Source organism: Phocoena phocoena, chromosome 14, assembly GCF_963924675.1.
Source record: "Phocoena phocoena chromosome 14, mPhoPho1.1, whole genome shotgun sequence".
NCBI classification, from domain to species: domain Eukaryota; kingdom Metazoa; phylum Chordata; class Mammalia; order Artiodactyla; family Phocoenidae; genus Phocoena; species Phocoena phocoena.
This window is the reverse complement of record NC_089232.1, coordinates 14,110,443-14,127,648: the sequence shown is the minus strand read 5'-3', so window position 1 is coordinate 14,127,648 and position 17,206 is coordinate 14,110,443. Positions and strand designations below refer to the sequence as shown.

General features: G+C 45.9%; 1 protein-coding gene across 2 annotated transcripts in view; it reads right to left on the bottom strand.

The window, feature by feature from the left end:
* ST3GAL5 (ST3 beta-galactoside alpha-2,3-sialyltransferase 5) overlaps nucleotides 1-17,206 on the bottom strand; it is a 61,979-nt gene that overhangs the window by 27,709 nt on the left and 17,064 nt on the right. For both annotated transcript variants that reach the window (XM_065891037.1, XM_065891038.1), the window contains exons 2-3: nucleotides 10,990-11,113; nucleotides 8,378-8,489 (exon numbers count right to left, since the gene is read on the bottom strand). In XM_065891037.1, coding sequence (XP_065747109.1) covers nucleotides 8,378-8,489; nucleotides 10,990-11,113 — 236 coding nt within the window. The remainder of the gene's footprint in view (nucleotides 1-8,377; nucleotides 8,490-10,989; nucleotides 11,114-17,206) is intronic.

Sequence of the window (17,206 nt, the reverse complement as noted above, 5' to 3'; positions counted from 1 at the left end):
GCAAGACACGGAGAAACAAGGGACAGACACCCACTTGCCCCACAGTCCGCCCCTGGGCTCAGTCTGGCCAAATGCTGCCTCGGGATCATCTGGCAGCATCACTGTGCTTTCTGTCCTCATCGCCACATGCAGCAGTCTTGGCCCTACCTTATTCCTCCTCCCACCAAGCCGCGTGCGTGCGTGCGTGCGTGCGTGTGTGTGCGTGTGTGTGTGTGTTCCTCTATTTTATTTGCTGAGGTATTTATTTTTAGGATTGAGTATGTCTTTTGAACTGTGTCAGTACAATTATGAGGATTATTATTGCCATATACAGTTTTAAATGTTTGTCTCAACTATGTTTTTCCTCAAAGGCTTGTCTGATTTTTGTATAATGAAATTATCGTAGAAATAATAATCTTACTGCAGGAGAACCCCACTCCCTTTTCTTTAAATCACAGCTTCAAAAAGTTCTTAGTACTGGGAAAAGCACGCTGTCTACATCTTAAGAGTCTGGCCCCATGTCTGAAGAAGGGAACGGATTTTCTTTGAGCCTCAGAAGATGCCGCCGACACGATGTAAGGTCACTGTCTGAGGTCACCGGCACGACACCTAGGACACCTCGCAGGACGGTCCTGAGCGTCTTCGCTTTGTGGGTTCCAGGTGGCACACCCAGGAAGAGGGCTGAGCTGGCAGGCTCACGTCGCCTGATCACCTCCCAAACCCCTACAATCCCAGCCTCTGCCCATAGAGAGCAGGTGACAAACACCACCACTGATACATATTCTCATACACCACTGATACCTCGCGAATTAGCATCTTCGCGAGGAATCGGTGGTAACCCAGAACAGCCCGAATGGAGGGCTCGCCCTGACCAGGCCTCCAGGTTGGTGACACTCTGCACCTACAGGCACTTAATGCCCAACTGGGGGGCAGGGCAAGCAGAGGAGTCACATGTACTATCCATACTTGTCTCTACACCCCGGGCCTGAGGGTTGTGAACAAGTTTTTAGAGAACAAAAGGTCTAATTCTTCACTATGGAAGGACATCCCAAGCATCTTGTTTTACAAATCTCCTGGGATAGAAATGAACATCTGAGAAGTGCCAAGAGACAGAAGCTTAGTGACTGACTCAGGACTGGAAAGAGAGGTTAGGTGATGGAGCCAGACACTGGCGCACGACTCTCTCGGGCGCCACATTTTCTAGTTTCATTTGGAAGGAGTGACATTTCATTCCACTTCCATTCTGGCAAAGAGTTCCATCTCAGGCTTCAAACTTAATTTTCTAGACTGTGGAAAGAACATCTTCTGATGGTGACCCCTCCCGTCCCTCCGCAGGTGCAATAAATCAATCCCAGGGACAATGTTCTAAATGCCACTGCAAGTGGCCAAAGCCACAGCAATTCCTTTTCTTCTCTCGTTTCAACTTGTTTAAACACGTAACAACGCCCCAGAAGTGTCTCAGCCTCCCTCCTTCCTCTTTCAGGTTTCAAAGCTCAGAAGAAAAATGCCTCGGGAGGACAGCTCGCCTCGTGGAGCTGCGGTCATGACCGCAAGCATCTCGACCTTCCTCTTCTCCACTGCAGACAATGCCAAACCTGGGAGCCAGAGCAGGCTGGAGAGGAAGGACGCAGTGGGGTCCGGATGGCATCCGTCTCGGATGAGAACCACTGGGAACCAGAGGACTGGTGACCTCCCCAAAGATACAGGAACCCCTCTTCTCCCAAATCGAGGCATGGACGCAAGAGCTTCATTTTTTGAAAGGCTTCAAGGCTGAGCTTGCTGGCTGCCCACAACTGAGAATAAACAGACATCAGGCAGTTTCAGTTGTCACTGACGTGGCGATGTGCCGTGGAAAACCACAATGTGAGAATTCCCTGAAGGATATTAAAAAATGAATTTTCCTCAGTAAAAATCTCCATTTTCATTTCTACCCCATAATTTTTAGGACAATCCTTCTCAGAAATATAGGTAAGTGGCATAATTCTTAGTAAAAGGCAATGTGTTCTTTTATTTATTGATTTAAACCCAGGACAGGGCACAGCATGTGGGATGAAGGAGAGTTTGGGGCCTGGAGCTGACTGGACCTGGGTAGGAGCCCAACTCCGCCACGGACCACATGAACCGAGGGTATGACTTATGCAACGACACTTTCATTTCCACGTTTGTAAACTCTGGTTTAACTTCCGTGAGTTAGCTGTCTGTCACTTTTACCTGGTTAAAAGCAGAAAAATCTGAATAAACAAGTCACAGAGGGAATAGCACAGTAAAATCTCAACCGGCCAACGGTTGTCTCAGGCTGGTAGTTGAGGGTAGCGATTGACCACAGAAGGGGTGAGAGGGAACTAACTTGTGTGCTGAAATGTTCTAAATAGGATTGTGGTGATGGTGTAAATTTAACTATAAATTTACTAACACTCCTCCAACTGGATGCTTAAAAGGTGAAAGTCTTATGGTATGTATATTTTATCACAATACACGGTTAAGAAGAAAACAATCAGACGATCTGGATCTAGACCCAGTTTCGGATCTCTTTAACAGTAGTGTAAACCTGGTTAAAGCAGGAACTTTAAGGCTTTTCAAGGCTTCAGTTTCCTCACCTATATGAGACCACTGAAGGATGGTCTGGGAAAAGCAAGAGCAGGACCCAGGAGAGAAAGGGATCGGCTTGGAAGTGTGAATGTCTGGACTGATTTAACTCAGCCCAGGGTTACTCTGCTTACTTTTTTTTTTTTTTTTTTTGGGCCACACTGCACTGCTTGCAGGATCTTAGTTCCCCGACCTAGGGTCGAACCCGTGCCCCCTGTGCTGGGAACGCGGAGTCTTAACCGCTGGGCCGCCAGGGGAGTCCTACTCTGCTGACTTTGGATACGTGAGTGTAGGTCTATGGAGTCACGGTGAAGACGTAAACTTGGCCATGATGAACCACACAGCCCAGGATGCAGTCCCCAGGGCGATGTGTGGTCTTTAGTTCCTGAGAGAAGGCCAAGTTCAAAATGGTGCTACCATGAGGTCTGAACCTAAACTGATGTGAATGTGCTCTTGTCTCTCTTCACACATCTTTTTTTTTTTTTTTTGCGGTACGCGGGCCTCTCACTGTTGTGGCCTCTCTGGTTGCAGAGCACAGGCTCCAGACGTGCAGGCTCAGCAGCCATGGCCCACGGGCCCAGCTGCTCCGCAGCATGTGGGATCCTCCCGGACCGGGGCACGAACCCGTATCCCCTGCACCAGCAGGCTGACTCCCAACCACTGCGCCACCAGGGAAACCCTTCACACATCTTTTAAGTGCAATTTCACATCTGCACCACATTCAAACTATCCAAGCATCCCTGCAGAGACCACTGTTTGTCTTTTTGCACAAATGGCACGTTCGGGGACATCTTTAAATAGAAAATATAAAACCCACAGCAAACATGGCCACACTTCCGCTGTATACATGCAGGCAGAATGCAACCAGGTGTTCAGAGTCCAGCAGGGTTATTGACCTTGCAAGTTGTTGAATGTCATCAACAAAGCTCACAGGGCCCCACTCTCACGACCCTGAGACCCTCTTCTGCTAATACACAGCCACAATCATTCAGATTCGTCCAAACTCTCTTGGTAGTAAGGATCAATCTACACCGAAGCCTGGAGGCAGGGTTTTCTTTGTAGAGAGCTCATGCTGAACACCATCTCCCAGCCCTTCATACCAGCCGGCTTGCTGGCTACTTCCTCTATTCTGGGGATTTGAGAGAGGATTTCTCTTCTGGTTTAGGGATGTGTGACCAGATATCAAAGTTAGGAACTGCTCCGTGTGGCATTCAAGGCCTCTCACGCTCTGGCCCTGTCTCATTTTCAGTCTCATATCCTGCTACTCCCCACCCCAAATCCTCAGCAGTATCTAACTCTTGCTGTTCCTCTACTTAGGAAAGCCCGCTGAGACATGGGCTTTCTGCACACGCTGTCACGACCACTGTGAAAAGTAGGGCAATCTGACAGAGTCAATAGTGCTAAAAAGCTACATTTAAAAAAAAAAGTCTCAAGCAATAGAATAAAAGACACCCCTCATTCCACCACGGTTAGAGCAGGCTTTCACTTTCTACTTCATTAATTTCTGAATGGAGACTTGCACAAACCTGTTTGACTTAACCGTATCCCCATTCCTCCTTCTTTCCGCACCATTACGGGGGACTTTCTAATTGGAAAAAATAATGATCTTTTAGAAGTCTTTCGGAAATGGGTTGACGTGGCGGTCACCGTGGGCTACCTCCTGGGTCTCCATTTCCTGTTCCTTCCTCTTCGGGAACCGTAGTGTCCTTCCTTCAGGCAGCCATCACCCCTTCTCCACGCAGGCAGTGGGGCTTGGGAGGCTGATCTCACTCATCAGGTCCTTCCATCTCCCCATCAGGGATGAGTTAGGAATCCTTACTGGAGCCAGTCGGGACAGGGCACTAGCACCCATGAGAGGCTGTTACTGGCCCAGCAGTGAACTTAGGTTTAAAACTGGTCCCACCAGCCTAAAGGGGGGGACTCACATGCCATGGTTTAGGGGGAAAGAGAAGGGAGAGTCTGTTTACTGGGGGATAGGAAGAGTTGGATAGGAGGTATCTGTCCTATTCTTCAAAGGGATATTAAACTTAACGTACATAACTGAAAGTCCTCAAAGAATTGCCTGTTAAAATTTAACTGTGGATTTTCTGTACAATCTGGAGTTCAAAGATGAGACACCGTGCTGAGGTCTGAGTAATATCTCTCCTCCCTCTGGAGTTCAATACATAAGTACATATTTATTAATGTAAAATGTTATCCCACAATCCCTATCTCCCAAGGGCTTGCCTGGAGGACAAGTGGGGAAGACAAAACAGTTAAGGTACCACAGTGGTAACTGTCAAGATTAAGGTATGAGGGGGTTCCTAAAAGACAAGAGGGAAGGGTGATCGGAGAAGGATCTTAGAAAAAGTAACCCCTGAGCTGCGATTTGATGTAAAAGATGAATAACAGAGAGGCAAAGGAAGGGCTCCAGGCAGAGAAGAAAGAATGCAGCAAATACAAACTATTACAGAGAGAATGGATAAACAACAAGGTCCTACTGTAGAGCACAAGGAACTATATTCAATATCCTGTGATAAACCATAATGGAAAATATGAAAAAGAATGAAAAAGAATATATGCGTGTGTGTGCGTGTGTATATATAAAATATATAAAACTGAATCACTTTGCCATACAGCGGAAATTAACACAACATTGTAAATCAACTCTACTTCAATAAAATACATTAAAAAAAAACACACAACGCAGCAAACACAGAGAAAAGTGTTCAACAAAGATGCTGGGACAACTGGAAAGCCACAAGCAAAAGAATGAAGCTGGACCCTGACTTCACACCATATATAAAAAGTAGCTCAAAAGTGGATCAAAGGCCTACATATAAGAGCTACAACTAGAAAACTTTTAGAAGAAAACATCAGGCAGTGGTTTCTTAGATATGACATCAAAAGCACAAGGAACAAAATGAAAAGTAGATAAACCGGACTTCATCAAAATTAGAAACTTGTGTGCTAAAAATGATACCATCAAAAAAAAAGTAAAAAGACCACCCACAGAATGGGAAAAAAATAGTTGCAAATCATATAACTGATAAGGAAATGGTATCTAGAATATACAGAGAACACTTAAAACAGCTCAATAATAAAAAGACAGGCCAATTAAAAATCGGGCAAAGAATCTGAATAGACATCTCTCCTTAGAAGACCTACAAATGGCCAATGAGTACATGAAAAGATGGTCAACATCATTAGCTATCAGATCAAAACCATAACGAGGAAGAAGGAAGCTCATTCAGAATAGGAAGAACCCAGGTTACGAAACCAGCCTACACTTTCCAGCCAGGTACTAGACAATTGCAGTGAACCACGGAATTCCAGGGCTGGAAGGGGTCACAAGGCCCTTGAGCCACCAGCTGTCTGATGCCTGAGTTCTACCCCAAAATAGTTAACCTGGCTTTGGTCAAAGACCTCCAGAGATTCGCCACAAAGGTAGCTCAGTTCTTCCATCTTTGGACGTTGTGGACCAGCAAACCCTTCTCCTTTCGGCTTGGCTGTCACCCTTGACCCAAAGTTCTTCCAGTGAGGCCACCGGGGCAGGCTGACTCTCCCCCGGGCCAGGCCTCTGGCTTGTTGGCAGGAGCTGCCATGTGTCCTGCACTGGTCTTCTCTATGCAAATGTTCCCATCCCTTCAAAGGTTCCTCGGGGACAAGGTCTAGAATCTCTTCGCTGGTCCTTCTCAGAAATCACTAGGGAATTCCCTGGCGATCCAGTGGTTAGGGCTTGGCGCTTTCACTGCTGGGGCCCGGGTTCAATCCTGGGTTGAGGAACTAAGATCCCGCAAGCCACGAGGTGGGGCCGAACAAATTTTAAAAGTCACTAGAATTCCTTAGGGGAAACTTGAAGAGCCATAATGACCAGGGCACTTGTCTGAACACGGCAGGTTCGAGCAGACCACCACTGGCCTATTAACGTAGCTAAAAAGAAAACAGCTGTAGGCTGTCACAGCAGTTGACGCAGACAGCGCTGGCCAGGCACGAAAACCACTAAGTTGATTTCACCCAAGGTGTTAGCAAACCACATCTTCTCCATCCGTCTCACAAGTACACACGGTGCTCTTCTCTTGCACAGAGAGCTCACATCTCTCCTCAATTAACCCAGACTCGAGAGCAATGATCTCTGTTGTTGGTCAGGAGGTCAACGGCCTGATGAATGAAATGGACAGGACAGAGGGGACGCACAGAGAATGTGGAGAAGTGTAGCAAAGGGACGAGTTCACAGATACCAGCAATCGTATATCACAGTGTCAAGTGTCAGCATTTCAGGGTTTTTCTAGGAGACAAAAAACAGAGACAGGATGTCTGCAAAGTTTATCCAAGCGAGCTGTGGAAGGCCTTGGAATTGAAAGGGATTTGGGAATGTCTGCAAGGCCAGCCGTTCGGGAGGGAAAGCCCGAGCGGATGATGCGGGACCACATCCTGCTCCAGCAGAGCGGAGGGGCTAATGCTGCCGAGATGAACGGAGTCGGCCAACGTCTGAGGGACAGAAACAGCAGGGGAGGAAGGCCCATGATCAGCAAGACCCCTGAGACACAAGGGTTCTGCACAGGCCAAGCTGTGCCTGTATTAACTACAATACACTCTTTCCATTTACATGTTTATACCTGTCTGTACTATGAAAAATGTGAGGTACTTCAAAGCATATACAGAAGAGAAACACGTGAATAAAAACCAGGCCTAAAAAAGGAGCTTTGTGCATACTAGCTTACTGCACTTGGATGACCACCCCATTGCACAGACGTTGTTATCTACACCTCACAGCTGAGGAAACTGGGACTCCAAACGACTCAGTCACTTGCCTCGGGTCTCACTGTTACGAAGTGGCATTTAGATTTGAATCCAGGTCAGAAGTTTGAGCTCTCTCCTCTGCATCATGCCACCTATAACTTCTGGCTTCCTCTCGGTGGACGCTCCCTACCCCAGCAGAGAGCAGAGTTATCAGGAGACGGGAGTCTGAAACCACACTGCTGGGTCCAAGCCTTCACACCACCACTTACTTGCTGAGATAACCTTAGACAGGTTACTTAAGGTTCTTCCCTACACTCATCTATGACGTGGGGATAATAACAGCAGCTGTATCCCCAGGACTGTTATGAGGGTTCAATGAGCTTCTATTGCTAAAGCATTTTCAGAACAGCTACACAGTATATACTAAACTAGATTAACTAAAATAGTTAACTAAACTAGGTGTGAACTTGGGCCAGCAGCTTAACCTCCCAGGCCATCATCTGTAAGATGCAGAGAACCCTGGAATATCTCTCAGTCATGATGATCACTAAATGAGATAATATATGTAAAGCAGCCATACATGTCGGTTATAATTATTACCATGCTACTTTACTTAAAATCACCTGTCTTTTGTCCAAGGCTGAACAGTATCAGATCATTTACAACTCAAACAATCAGTGAAATCAGGATTTAATATGTCAATTGATTAAAAAAATAAATATACATTGAAGGAAAAATCTTGAGATACAATGTGAAATCATTAAAACGAAAAATAAAACACAGAAATGACAAATGCTACTAAAAGAATTTCTTCCTGATCTGCTTTAAGAACAGGTACGCTAGCAGTGTCATGGTGTATTAACTCCATGACAGGTGCCCTACAGGGTCAAATGGAACTCACCTCACCCCACGACTTCAGTAAATGGGGGAAGAACAGTGAGTGTTAGGTGGGCGTTTTGAAGTGCTAAGGTTAAGTGTTTTTCCCTTCTGTTTATAACTTTCATGAACATCTATTTATAACATTTGAGAGACAATATTACTATTTAAGTGTACACTTGGAGATGTTCTCCACACTGATGGAATATCTAACCTTTATGCGGTTGGGGTCCACATAATGCATTTTTTTCATGTCACATTCTTCAGTAGTATAATTTAACTTGAGGATATAAAGGATCCATACTCCAAACACAAGCAATGTACACCTAGAAAAAAAAAATCAGTTACGTATAATGACGTCGTCATGTGATAATCAAGAGAGATCATGTGAAATAACTGCAAACCTAACCCAAATAGAGTCTGCCTGCCACACAGCATAAAAGTACAGTCTTTAAGAAGACCTCTTAACTTAAGGCAGCATTTCTTATTTTTCTAACAAGATAAGTCATTTATGACTGTCTTTGTTATAAGCAAATATAGAAAAAACATTTTTCTGCAAAGGTACTGCAGTAAAATCTGAATCACAATATAGATTACTGGACTTAAAAAAAAACTAAGTAATAAATTTTGAACGACAGAATCTCAGCTTCAATTTTTTGCCACTTTAAAATAGTCCTGAAGATGGTTATTTTGAGACTTTAGTCTGCCATCTTCTCAGATGCCTGGCTTTCGGAATAAAGTCATATTCCTTGCCTCAATTAAAAAAAAGGAAAAAAGAAAAAGTCAGTCTTGGGACTTCCCTGGTGGCACAGTGGTTAAGATTCTGCGCTCCCAATGCACGGGGCCTGGGTTCAATCCCTGGTGAGGGAACTAGATCTCACATGCATGCCGCATTAAGAGTTCACTCTACAACTAAGGAGCCCACGTGCCACAACTGAGGAGCCGGTGAGCCACAACTAAGGAGCCCACCTGCCACAGAGAAGACCCGGTGTGACTAAATAAATAAATAAATAAATAAATAAATTTTTTAAAATTAAAAAAAAAAAATATATATAGCATTTAGCATAGTATACCATAGATGCTAAATAGTTCTTAATATTTGAGGATTATGTTGCAAGAAAGTATTGCTAGGAAGTGTTTTCAAGACTTCTTGATTCTCATTTCAATAGACTCTACCATGAAAACTTGGACAAGCATTTTAATTCTTCTCTGGGATCAAATACAATGCTAAGTGAATGGGATGCAACCATTTGCATAAAAAAGAGATGGTCGGGGGAGGGGAATACACACACAGTATTTCTTACATACACAAGACTGCTAATATTGGTCATCTTTAAGTGGAAAGAGGAAATGTGGGGAGCAGGGATGGGAAGATGTTTTACTGAGTACCTTTAACAACTTTTGAATCTTGTGAATGCAGTTATGACCTATTCTTTTCTCCAGTCCCAGAAAAGGTATTATATTCAGTGCATTAATAATTCCCTTATTTTGATTATAAAAGAAATAAAAGGGGGAATTCCCTGGCGGTCCAGTGGTTAGAACTCCGAGCTTTAGACGCAGGGAGCACGGGTTCAATCCCTGGTCGGGGAACTATGATCCCACAAGCTGTGCAGTGTGGCCAGAAAAGAAAAAAAAAAAAGGAAGAAAAAGTTAAAAGCAGGCCCAGAATCTACAGCCCTGATTCCGTTGTTCTGTAATTCCTGGTTGCAAGTCTGTCTCAGCCACACTGTAGGCAACACGGGGCCCAGGTCTATCTCCCATGCGGCCAGCACCCAGCATGGCGCCAGGCATATGGGGGCCTCGATAATTACTGGTTGATGACAAAAGGAGATGGAAAATGAGCTGAGTGTTTATTAACATACATTTCCTTTCCCACCTTTCTTCTTCTACACCTCCCGAATTAGTAACATGAGATGGGAGGCTAGATTTCAGGGTTGGATTTCTACCTGTCGGCATGAAAGAAAGGGTAGTTTACCACCTGGTTTGGCTGGTACCAAGTAAAACTGACAAGTTCCTCCTTTAACAATTCTATCTCGGGAGTTCCCTGGTGGTCTAGTGGTTAGGATTTGGCGCTTTCACTGCAGTGGCCTGGGTTCAGTCCTCGGTCGGGGAACTGAGATCCCACAAGCCTTGCCGAGTGGCCAAAAATAAATAAATATAATAAAATATTTAAAAAACAAAAAAACAATTCTATCTCTTACTAGGATGTACGGGTGACCTGGCTGGTACCCTTCTCATCCTGTTTAGTGTTTGATATTCAATGTTATTCAAATGCCTGTAGGGGACTTTAATTAACTGTATTTTTAGATGCACCGGAAATGGCAAAGGCAAAGGGGATAGCCCTCTTGCACTAGGCAGCGGCTGGAAGGGCTGTGTAGCCTGGAGACTCCCGGGCTGGTGCTGTGCTGCCACCAAGCACAGCCTGATGCAGGAGCCCACAGCAACTGTGCTCTGAGCCTTGACTCAGATGTGCCTTATTTCTTTTTTTTTTTTTTGTGGTACGCAGGCCTCTCACTGTCGTGGCCTCTCCTGTTACAGAGCACAGGCTCTAGACGCGCAGGCTCAGCGGCCATGGCTCACGGACCCAGCCGCTCCGTGGCATGTGGGATCTTCCCGGACCGGGGCACGAACCCGTGTCCCCTGCATCGGCAGGCGGACTCTCAACCTCTGCGCCACCAGGGAAACCCAGATGTGCCTTTAAATGATCCCTGAACAAGGGTGACCGTGGATGAGAGCCATCTTCAGGGTTCTCACTGAATTTTTCCCCCAGTTCTACCCAGTTGACCCAAATCAGAGGTGTCTTGCGACCCGAGGGCTCGTGCTTACTTGAGGATGTCTTTTAACAACAAGCTGGGTCTTCTCATCTTGTTCTGAGCACGGGTGTACCATTGCAGGGAGGGCCGCGAGCAATCGCTTTTCAGCTTCACACGGTTGTACTGGTTTGGCATTGCTGTGAAGAGAGGAGAGGGCAGGAGAAGGGAAAGAGGAAAGTGAGTTCAGCAGATTATGCTTTTAAAGAGCTTTTTTTTTTTTTTCTTGGCCTCTCTGTGCAGCTTGCAGGATCTTAGTTCCCCAACCAGGGACTGAACCTGGGCCCTTGGCAGTGAAAGCGCTGAATCCTAACCACTGGACCGCCAGGGAATTTCCTAAAGAGCCTTTTTTTTTTTTTTTGCGGTACGCAGGCCTCTCGCTGTTGTGGCCTCTCCCGTTGCGGAGCACAGGCTCCGGACGTGCAGGCTCAGCGGCCACGGCTCACGGGCCCAGCCGCTCCACGGCATGTGGGATCTTCCCGGACCGGGGCACGAACCCGTGTCCCCTGCATCGGCAGGCGGACTCTCAACCACTGTGCCACCAGGAAAGCCCTCCTAAAGAGCTTTGATGTGGTATAGCCATACCATGAAATACTACTCCGCCAAAAAAATGAGTGACCGATTGATACCCGCAACTGGATGAATCTCGAGGCAATTACGCTGAGCCAATACTAAAAGGTTACATGTTGCAGGATTCCATTTATATAATATTCTTGAAACGACAAAATTACAGAAATGTAAACAGATTAGGTGTCAGGGGTTAGGGAGGGGGTGGTGCAGTGGCTAGGGAAGGGCAACAGGAGGGGTCCTTTTGGTGATGGAAATATTCTGTATCTTGACTGTACCCCTGTCAATATCCCAGTTGTGCTATTCCACGGTTTTGCAAGATGCTACCATTGGGGGGAAAGTGAGTAATCTGTGTTATTTCTTACAACTGCATGTGACTCTACAACTATCCCAAAAGTAAAAGTCTAATTTTTGTTGAGTCTTTAACTATTAGAGATACTTACGGAACTATTTACAGATGAAACAGGAGAAATGAAATCTGCTTCCAAAAAAACCAGGAAGGTGATAAGTGTTTGTGGGAATAGCTGACACAAGTTGAGCTTTAAACTGCTGTAGAATCTGGGCAATGGGTACATGGGGCTCACTATACAGTTCTCAAAACTATTTGAAATTTTCTATAACAAAAGTTTAAAAAGAAAGCGGTATATTGAAAAACAGGAAGAGGGTTACACTAAGAAAAAAAGAAAAAGAAAACATAGCAGTTTAAAAAATTTTTAATGGCAACTTTAAAAGAGGTTTTCTTTAAAAAATACATATGTTCTCTGGTATGCTTGCCTACTTCTTCTTCTGGATTAATTTTATTCTCAAATTTTCAATTTTTAAGCAATATTACAAGGGGTATTGTAGTAGAAATCAACACATCTCCCCTCATATCAGTTTCCCCCTTCCTCTCTCCTCTGGATTTTTAGCTGGACAGATGGCCTCCCAGAAAAAAGACTACATTTCTCAGCCACCCTTGGAGCTAAGTACAGCCTTGTGACTACGTTCTAGTCAATGGGATACAAGCAAAAGTGACCCGGAGAACTTTCAGGGTGCTTTCCTTGGCATACGCCCTCTTCTCCTTTATCCCCCTTCCTGCTGGCTGAAATACTGACACTTGATGAGCCACTTTGGACCACACAGCATGTCACCCAAGGGATGGAGGAGCAACAAGAGAGAAGGGGCCCGGGTCCCTGGACCACCCCAAGGACAGAGCTGCCAATCCACCTTAGACTGCCTGCCTCTGGACTCTTACATGACGGAGAAATAAACCTCCATCTTGTTGAAGCAACTGTTAATTAAATCCCAGCTAATACAGGCACGGATTGTGTTATGATATTTACATATTAATTCAAGAAATAATGTCTTTACTATACTTAGTCTTGAAGCCAGGAGGAAGTTATATCTCATTATTCACTTCATTTCCCCCATTAGTGCTGTGCCATTTTCTTTGAAAAAAAAATCTTTTATCAAATTGACATCCAAGTATTTGATTTCTTGCTACTGTAAACACTCTCCCTCAACTGCAATTTTAACTGTGTAACACTAGAGTACAAGAATTTTCATAGACTTGCATCACTCCATTTGAGTAGTTTCAAAAAACGGAGCCAAGGGCCTCACTAGTAAACCTCTGCTGAAGAATCTACTGAACTCTTAAAGGAGAAGCGAGATCAACTGAGACCCTGGAAGATTTTCAATCACCACAACTTCGTGGTTACTTAGACGCACAGTCAGCCAAGTGGTGGGTCCTAGGGGGCTGCCTATGACCAGGGCATCTATAAAAAGGAAGATTCTATGATGCCCGTGTTTTTATGACCAGAATGACACTTCACACCCGCGTGGACCTCCCAAGAACAAAGCAGACGGTGGTATTGGAACCGGGATCCCACCCTTGCCCACGGCTGGCGCGCTGGATGGCGCTGTGGGCTCTGGGCTCTACTCTGCCCCCTCTTTCGCATCTGCTCTGCCACTCAGGCCGCAAGCCTGCAAACTGCATTCCCAGACTCTCTCTTCTGCCACCCAGCTTTCTGAGGAACTGTGATTGTGTGCCGTCTGGGTGGAAAACTGGAAGGCAAAGGGAGGGGGCAGCCTTTCATATCTCTATGGTTTCTGGTTTCCTGCTGGATACGGACTGGGACATCAGATGACTCTCTTCTGCTACTTTGAGGAAAGTGGAACCAAACAGGAAGAGGCTCTGGAGGTGAGAGGAGAGTCTACAGTCCTGGACTCCTTCCTCTTCTCACCACTGCTGCCACACAACACACTCACGCATCATTCAAACACTCAAAAAAAAAAAAAAAAAAAAAAAAAAAGAGAGAGACAGATACGAAAGAAAAGAAAAAGACAGTTGTGTTTTTGTTTTGTTTTTCCTATCACACTGGAGGGGATCTCAGGAGAGACCCCTAGGCTCAGCTCTGCCACCTGAGAAGTCTGGGGCAACTGACTCTAACTCTTGTAGCTCAGTTTCCCCATCTGGAAAATGGGTCCAATATTACCTACCTCCCAGGATTCATGCGGGAATGGTGGTTGCACATAAGAAACACTACCTCAGTAGTGACAGCCATTTTATACAACTATCTGACAGGGCTTTAAGACATCTGAATCCTTCAGGCACTCTCATTTCTGGCCACAGGTTTCCGCTCCAGCCCCATCAGGGGCCTGTCTTCAGTCCTATCCATGTCCCTTCCTGGGGATCTCTGGAGAGGCAGCATCCTCTCGAAGCCCCTCCTGCGCTCACCCAGTCAGGTCCCAGTCAGTCTCTCTCTCCCCAACCCCTTTCTAAACGCCCAGCTTCCTTCACCGGCCTCTCCTCCCCACCCTGACGGCCCAGCCGCTCCTTCACTCGGTCTGCGCACCATGCCGGGTGCCTTAGAACCACGCTTCCCTCCCGACCTCTGCGATGGTAAACTCCCCTACACACGGTGCAGGACTCCAGGGTCCCGGTTCCCACCCTCAGCACCATTTCCTCCTCGCTCACGTATATTCACGACAAGGTTCACCACTTGCCTTTTACTCACCTCCTCAAGGGATCAGACCCCAAATCCATCTCCCTCTGCAGGCCTCTCACCCAGCTCAGACCTGTCTAGCTAACGACCTGCCTGCTATCTTCTCCTCAAACAAAATCACAAAGCAGAATCTTTTCTCACATCATTTGGTAGCTGTACCATCTACTCACTCATCCAAGCCCAAACCTGCAGGTTGACCCCAGACTTCTCCCTGGCATCCTCAGGCTCAATCAATCCCCAGGGCCACTCAATCATACCTTCTTGAACTTCCCGGGCCCACGGGCATTCTCTTAGCGGAGGTCACTTACCCAGACTCCCCTGTCTCAGTTTTGGCCCTTCAAAGCCATCTTTCTATGTATCTGCTTACTGGCTCCCAGCTCATCTCAGGTGCTATGACTTCAGGTGACAAACTTGTCTGTTACACTCTAGCCACAAAGAAGTACTGTTGGAAGCCTGGATGTGCCACATTGTTGCCTCCGTGCCTTTGTACAGATGCGTGCTCCGTCTGGAATCCCCCCACCAACGATCTGCCTGGTGAAGTGTCTCCTTTCATCCTTAAACCCTTCTCCTTCTCTGTGAAGATCATTTTCAACACCATAACCGTCCCTGGGCACTTCCCCATCTCTGTTTATGAACTGAAATGTTCTGTGTACATTTGGGGTCTCCTCTACCTTTCTGCAAGCACCTGGAGGACTGAGCTGCAGGGCCAGGGCTTTGCGCATCTTTGTAACCCTAACACCTAGGATAGGGCTTGGCATACAGCAGGCCCTTAAGAAACATCCCACATTGAATGGAATGTGCATGACTCGCCTACAGTCTGTTATCAAACGAGATAAACTCCCCCCCCACCCCAAGTGTACTTTCCTAATGATATTTAAGATTAAAACTAAAACTGAATGTTAACAGCAATTCTAAGAGCAAAGAGTAAAGTGTAAACTCTACCGAAACATCTAACGTGTCGAGCAGCAGGGAAATCTGTTGGTAAATTATGGTGCAAACCACTTAGAGTACTCTGCAGTTGTTAAAGCCTTTGCTACAGGAAGTGGAATCTGTGGCCACAGCCTCAGCAACAGCTGGGAGCAGGTTAAGACTTGCAAAGTCTCAGCACTGCCCCCTCCATCTGCTGAATCACAGGATTCATATGAACGTTAAAGTTTGAGAAGCACTCAAGGTATTCGGTCCAGACATTTATTGGCGCAGAAAGATACTGCAAGAAAAAAGCAGGTCTGTAAAAAATTATGTACATATACCTATAATCATGTCCTAGGGGGCACCTACTCAAGGTAGGAGAATTTGATTTCCCGTGAAGTCAGTGAGTCCTCCTACTTGGGTTGGAATGTCTTCTTCCAATTTCGAAGGGACCATATGGCTTCAACACGACAAAAGGAGGGCCAAGCAGAGTCATCTTCACACACGTGCTGTTGACATACGGCTGGGTGGCCTTAAGACGCTCCCTCGGAGAACCCGGGCTTTACGTATTTCTAGTCATAATCATCTCTGCACCACCTGCACTGTGTCCATTCATTTCTTTTGTCTTTAATGTGCTGTTTGGTGGAGGACGGCTTGCAATGAAAAGTTCAATTAAAACGCTTATCATCATGAGACGTGTTACACGTAATTTCTGTCTTTTTGATATACATTTATCTCTCGTCTTCCCCACCGGAATGTAGACTCCATGAAAGCAGGGGTCTTTGTTTTGCTCACCACTGAGTTCCCAGTGCCTAGGATGGTAAGGGGCACACAATAGGCAACTAATACATATTTACTGAATAAATACTCAAGCTTCTTATGAGGTTTCAGAGGTGATGCTGGTTTCAGGCATGCCTCCCAGGACGTGTGTTGGCAAGCCATCACCATCCGTCCCGTGGCACTCTCCTGGCTCTGCTTCTCCATTTCCTTCACGGGCAGCTCGTCCCCTACCACCTCCTTCTAAGTGCTAGGGTCCCAAGGCTCATAAATGTGTCCCTCCTTTCATTCAGACTGCCAGAGTAAGAGCCTCCACTAACCCTTTCTATGCAGAAAAGGCCTGGCTTTCAAAATTATATATTTCTACTCACAGGTAAAACTGTCACAGATGCTTCTCAAGTGCTTGTATACCTGATGAAGAAATCATTCTTATTAAGGCCCTGACGAAGAAATACTAAGGCAAGGTCCAGGCCTTCAGTCCACTTGTAGAACTGGCACTAACATTTTCAAATTAAGACTTAACCATCCAAGATAAGAATACAACAGACGCTGCAAAGCAGTACATGACAAACTGTCAGATTAACTGTACAGCCAATTACTGGTGCAAGAGAGGGTAGGACATTAATATTTATTGGGAGGAATAAGCCTACACATGATATCATTAAATCTGAAAAACACCTTCTTTGGGGACTTCCCTGGTGGTCCAGTGGTTAAGAATCCACCTTCCAATGCAGGGGATGCAGGTTGGACCCCTGGTCAGGGAACTAAGATCCCACATGCCACAGGGCAACTAAGCCTGCACGCCGCAACTACTGAACCCACCTGCTCTGGAGCCCTCACACCACAACTATAGAGAAGCCCGCATGCCACAACAAAGATCCCACGTGCCGCAACTAAGACCTGATGCTGCCACATCAATCAATCAATATTAAAAAAACCCAAACACCTACTTTTTTGAATTGCTATCTGCATTTAACCTGCCGAAGGTCACACATA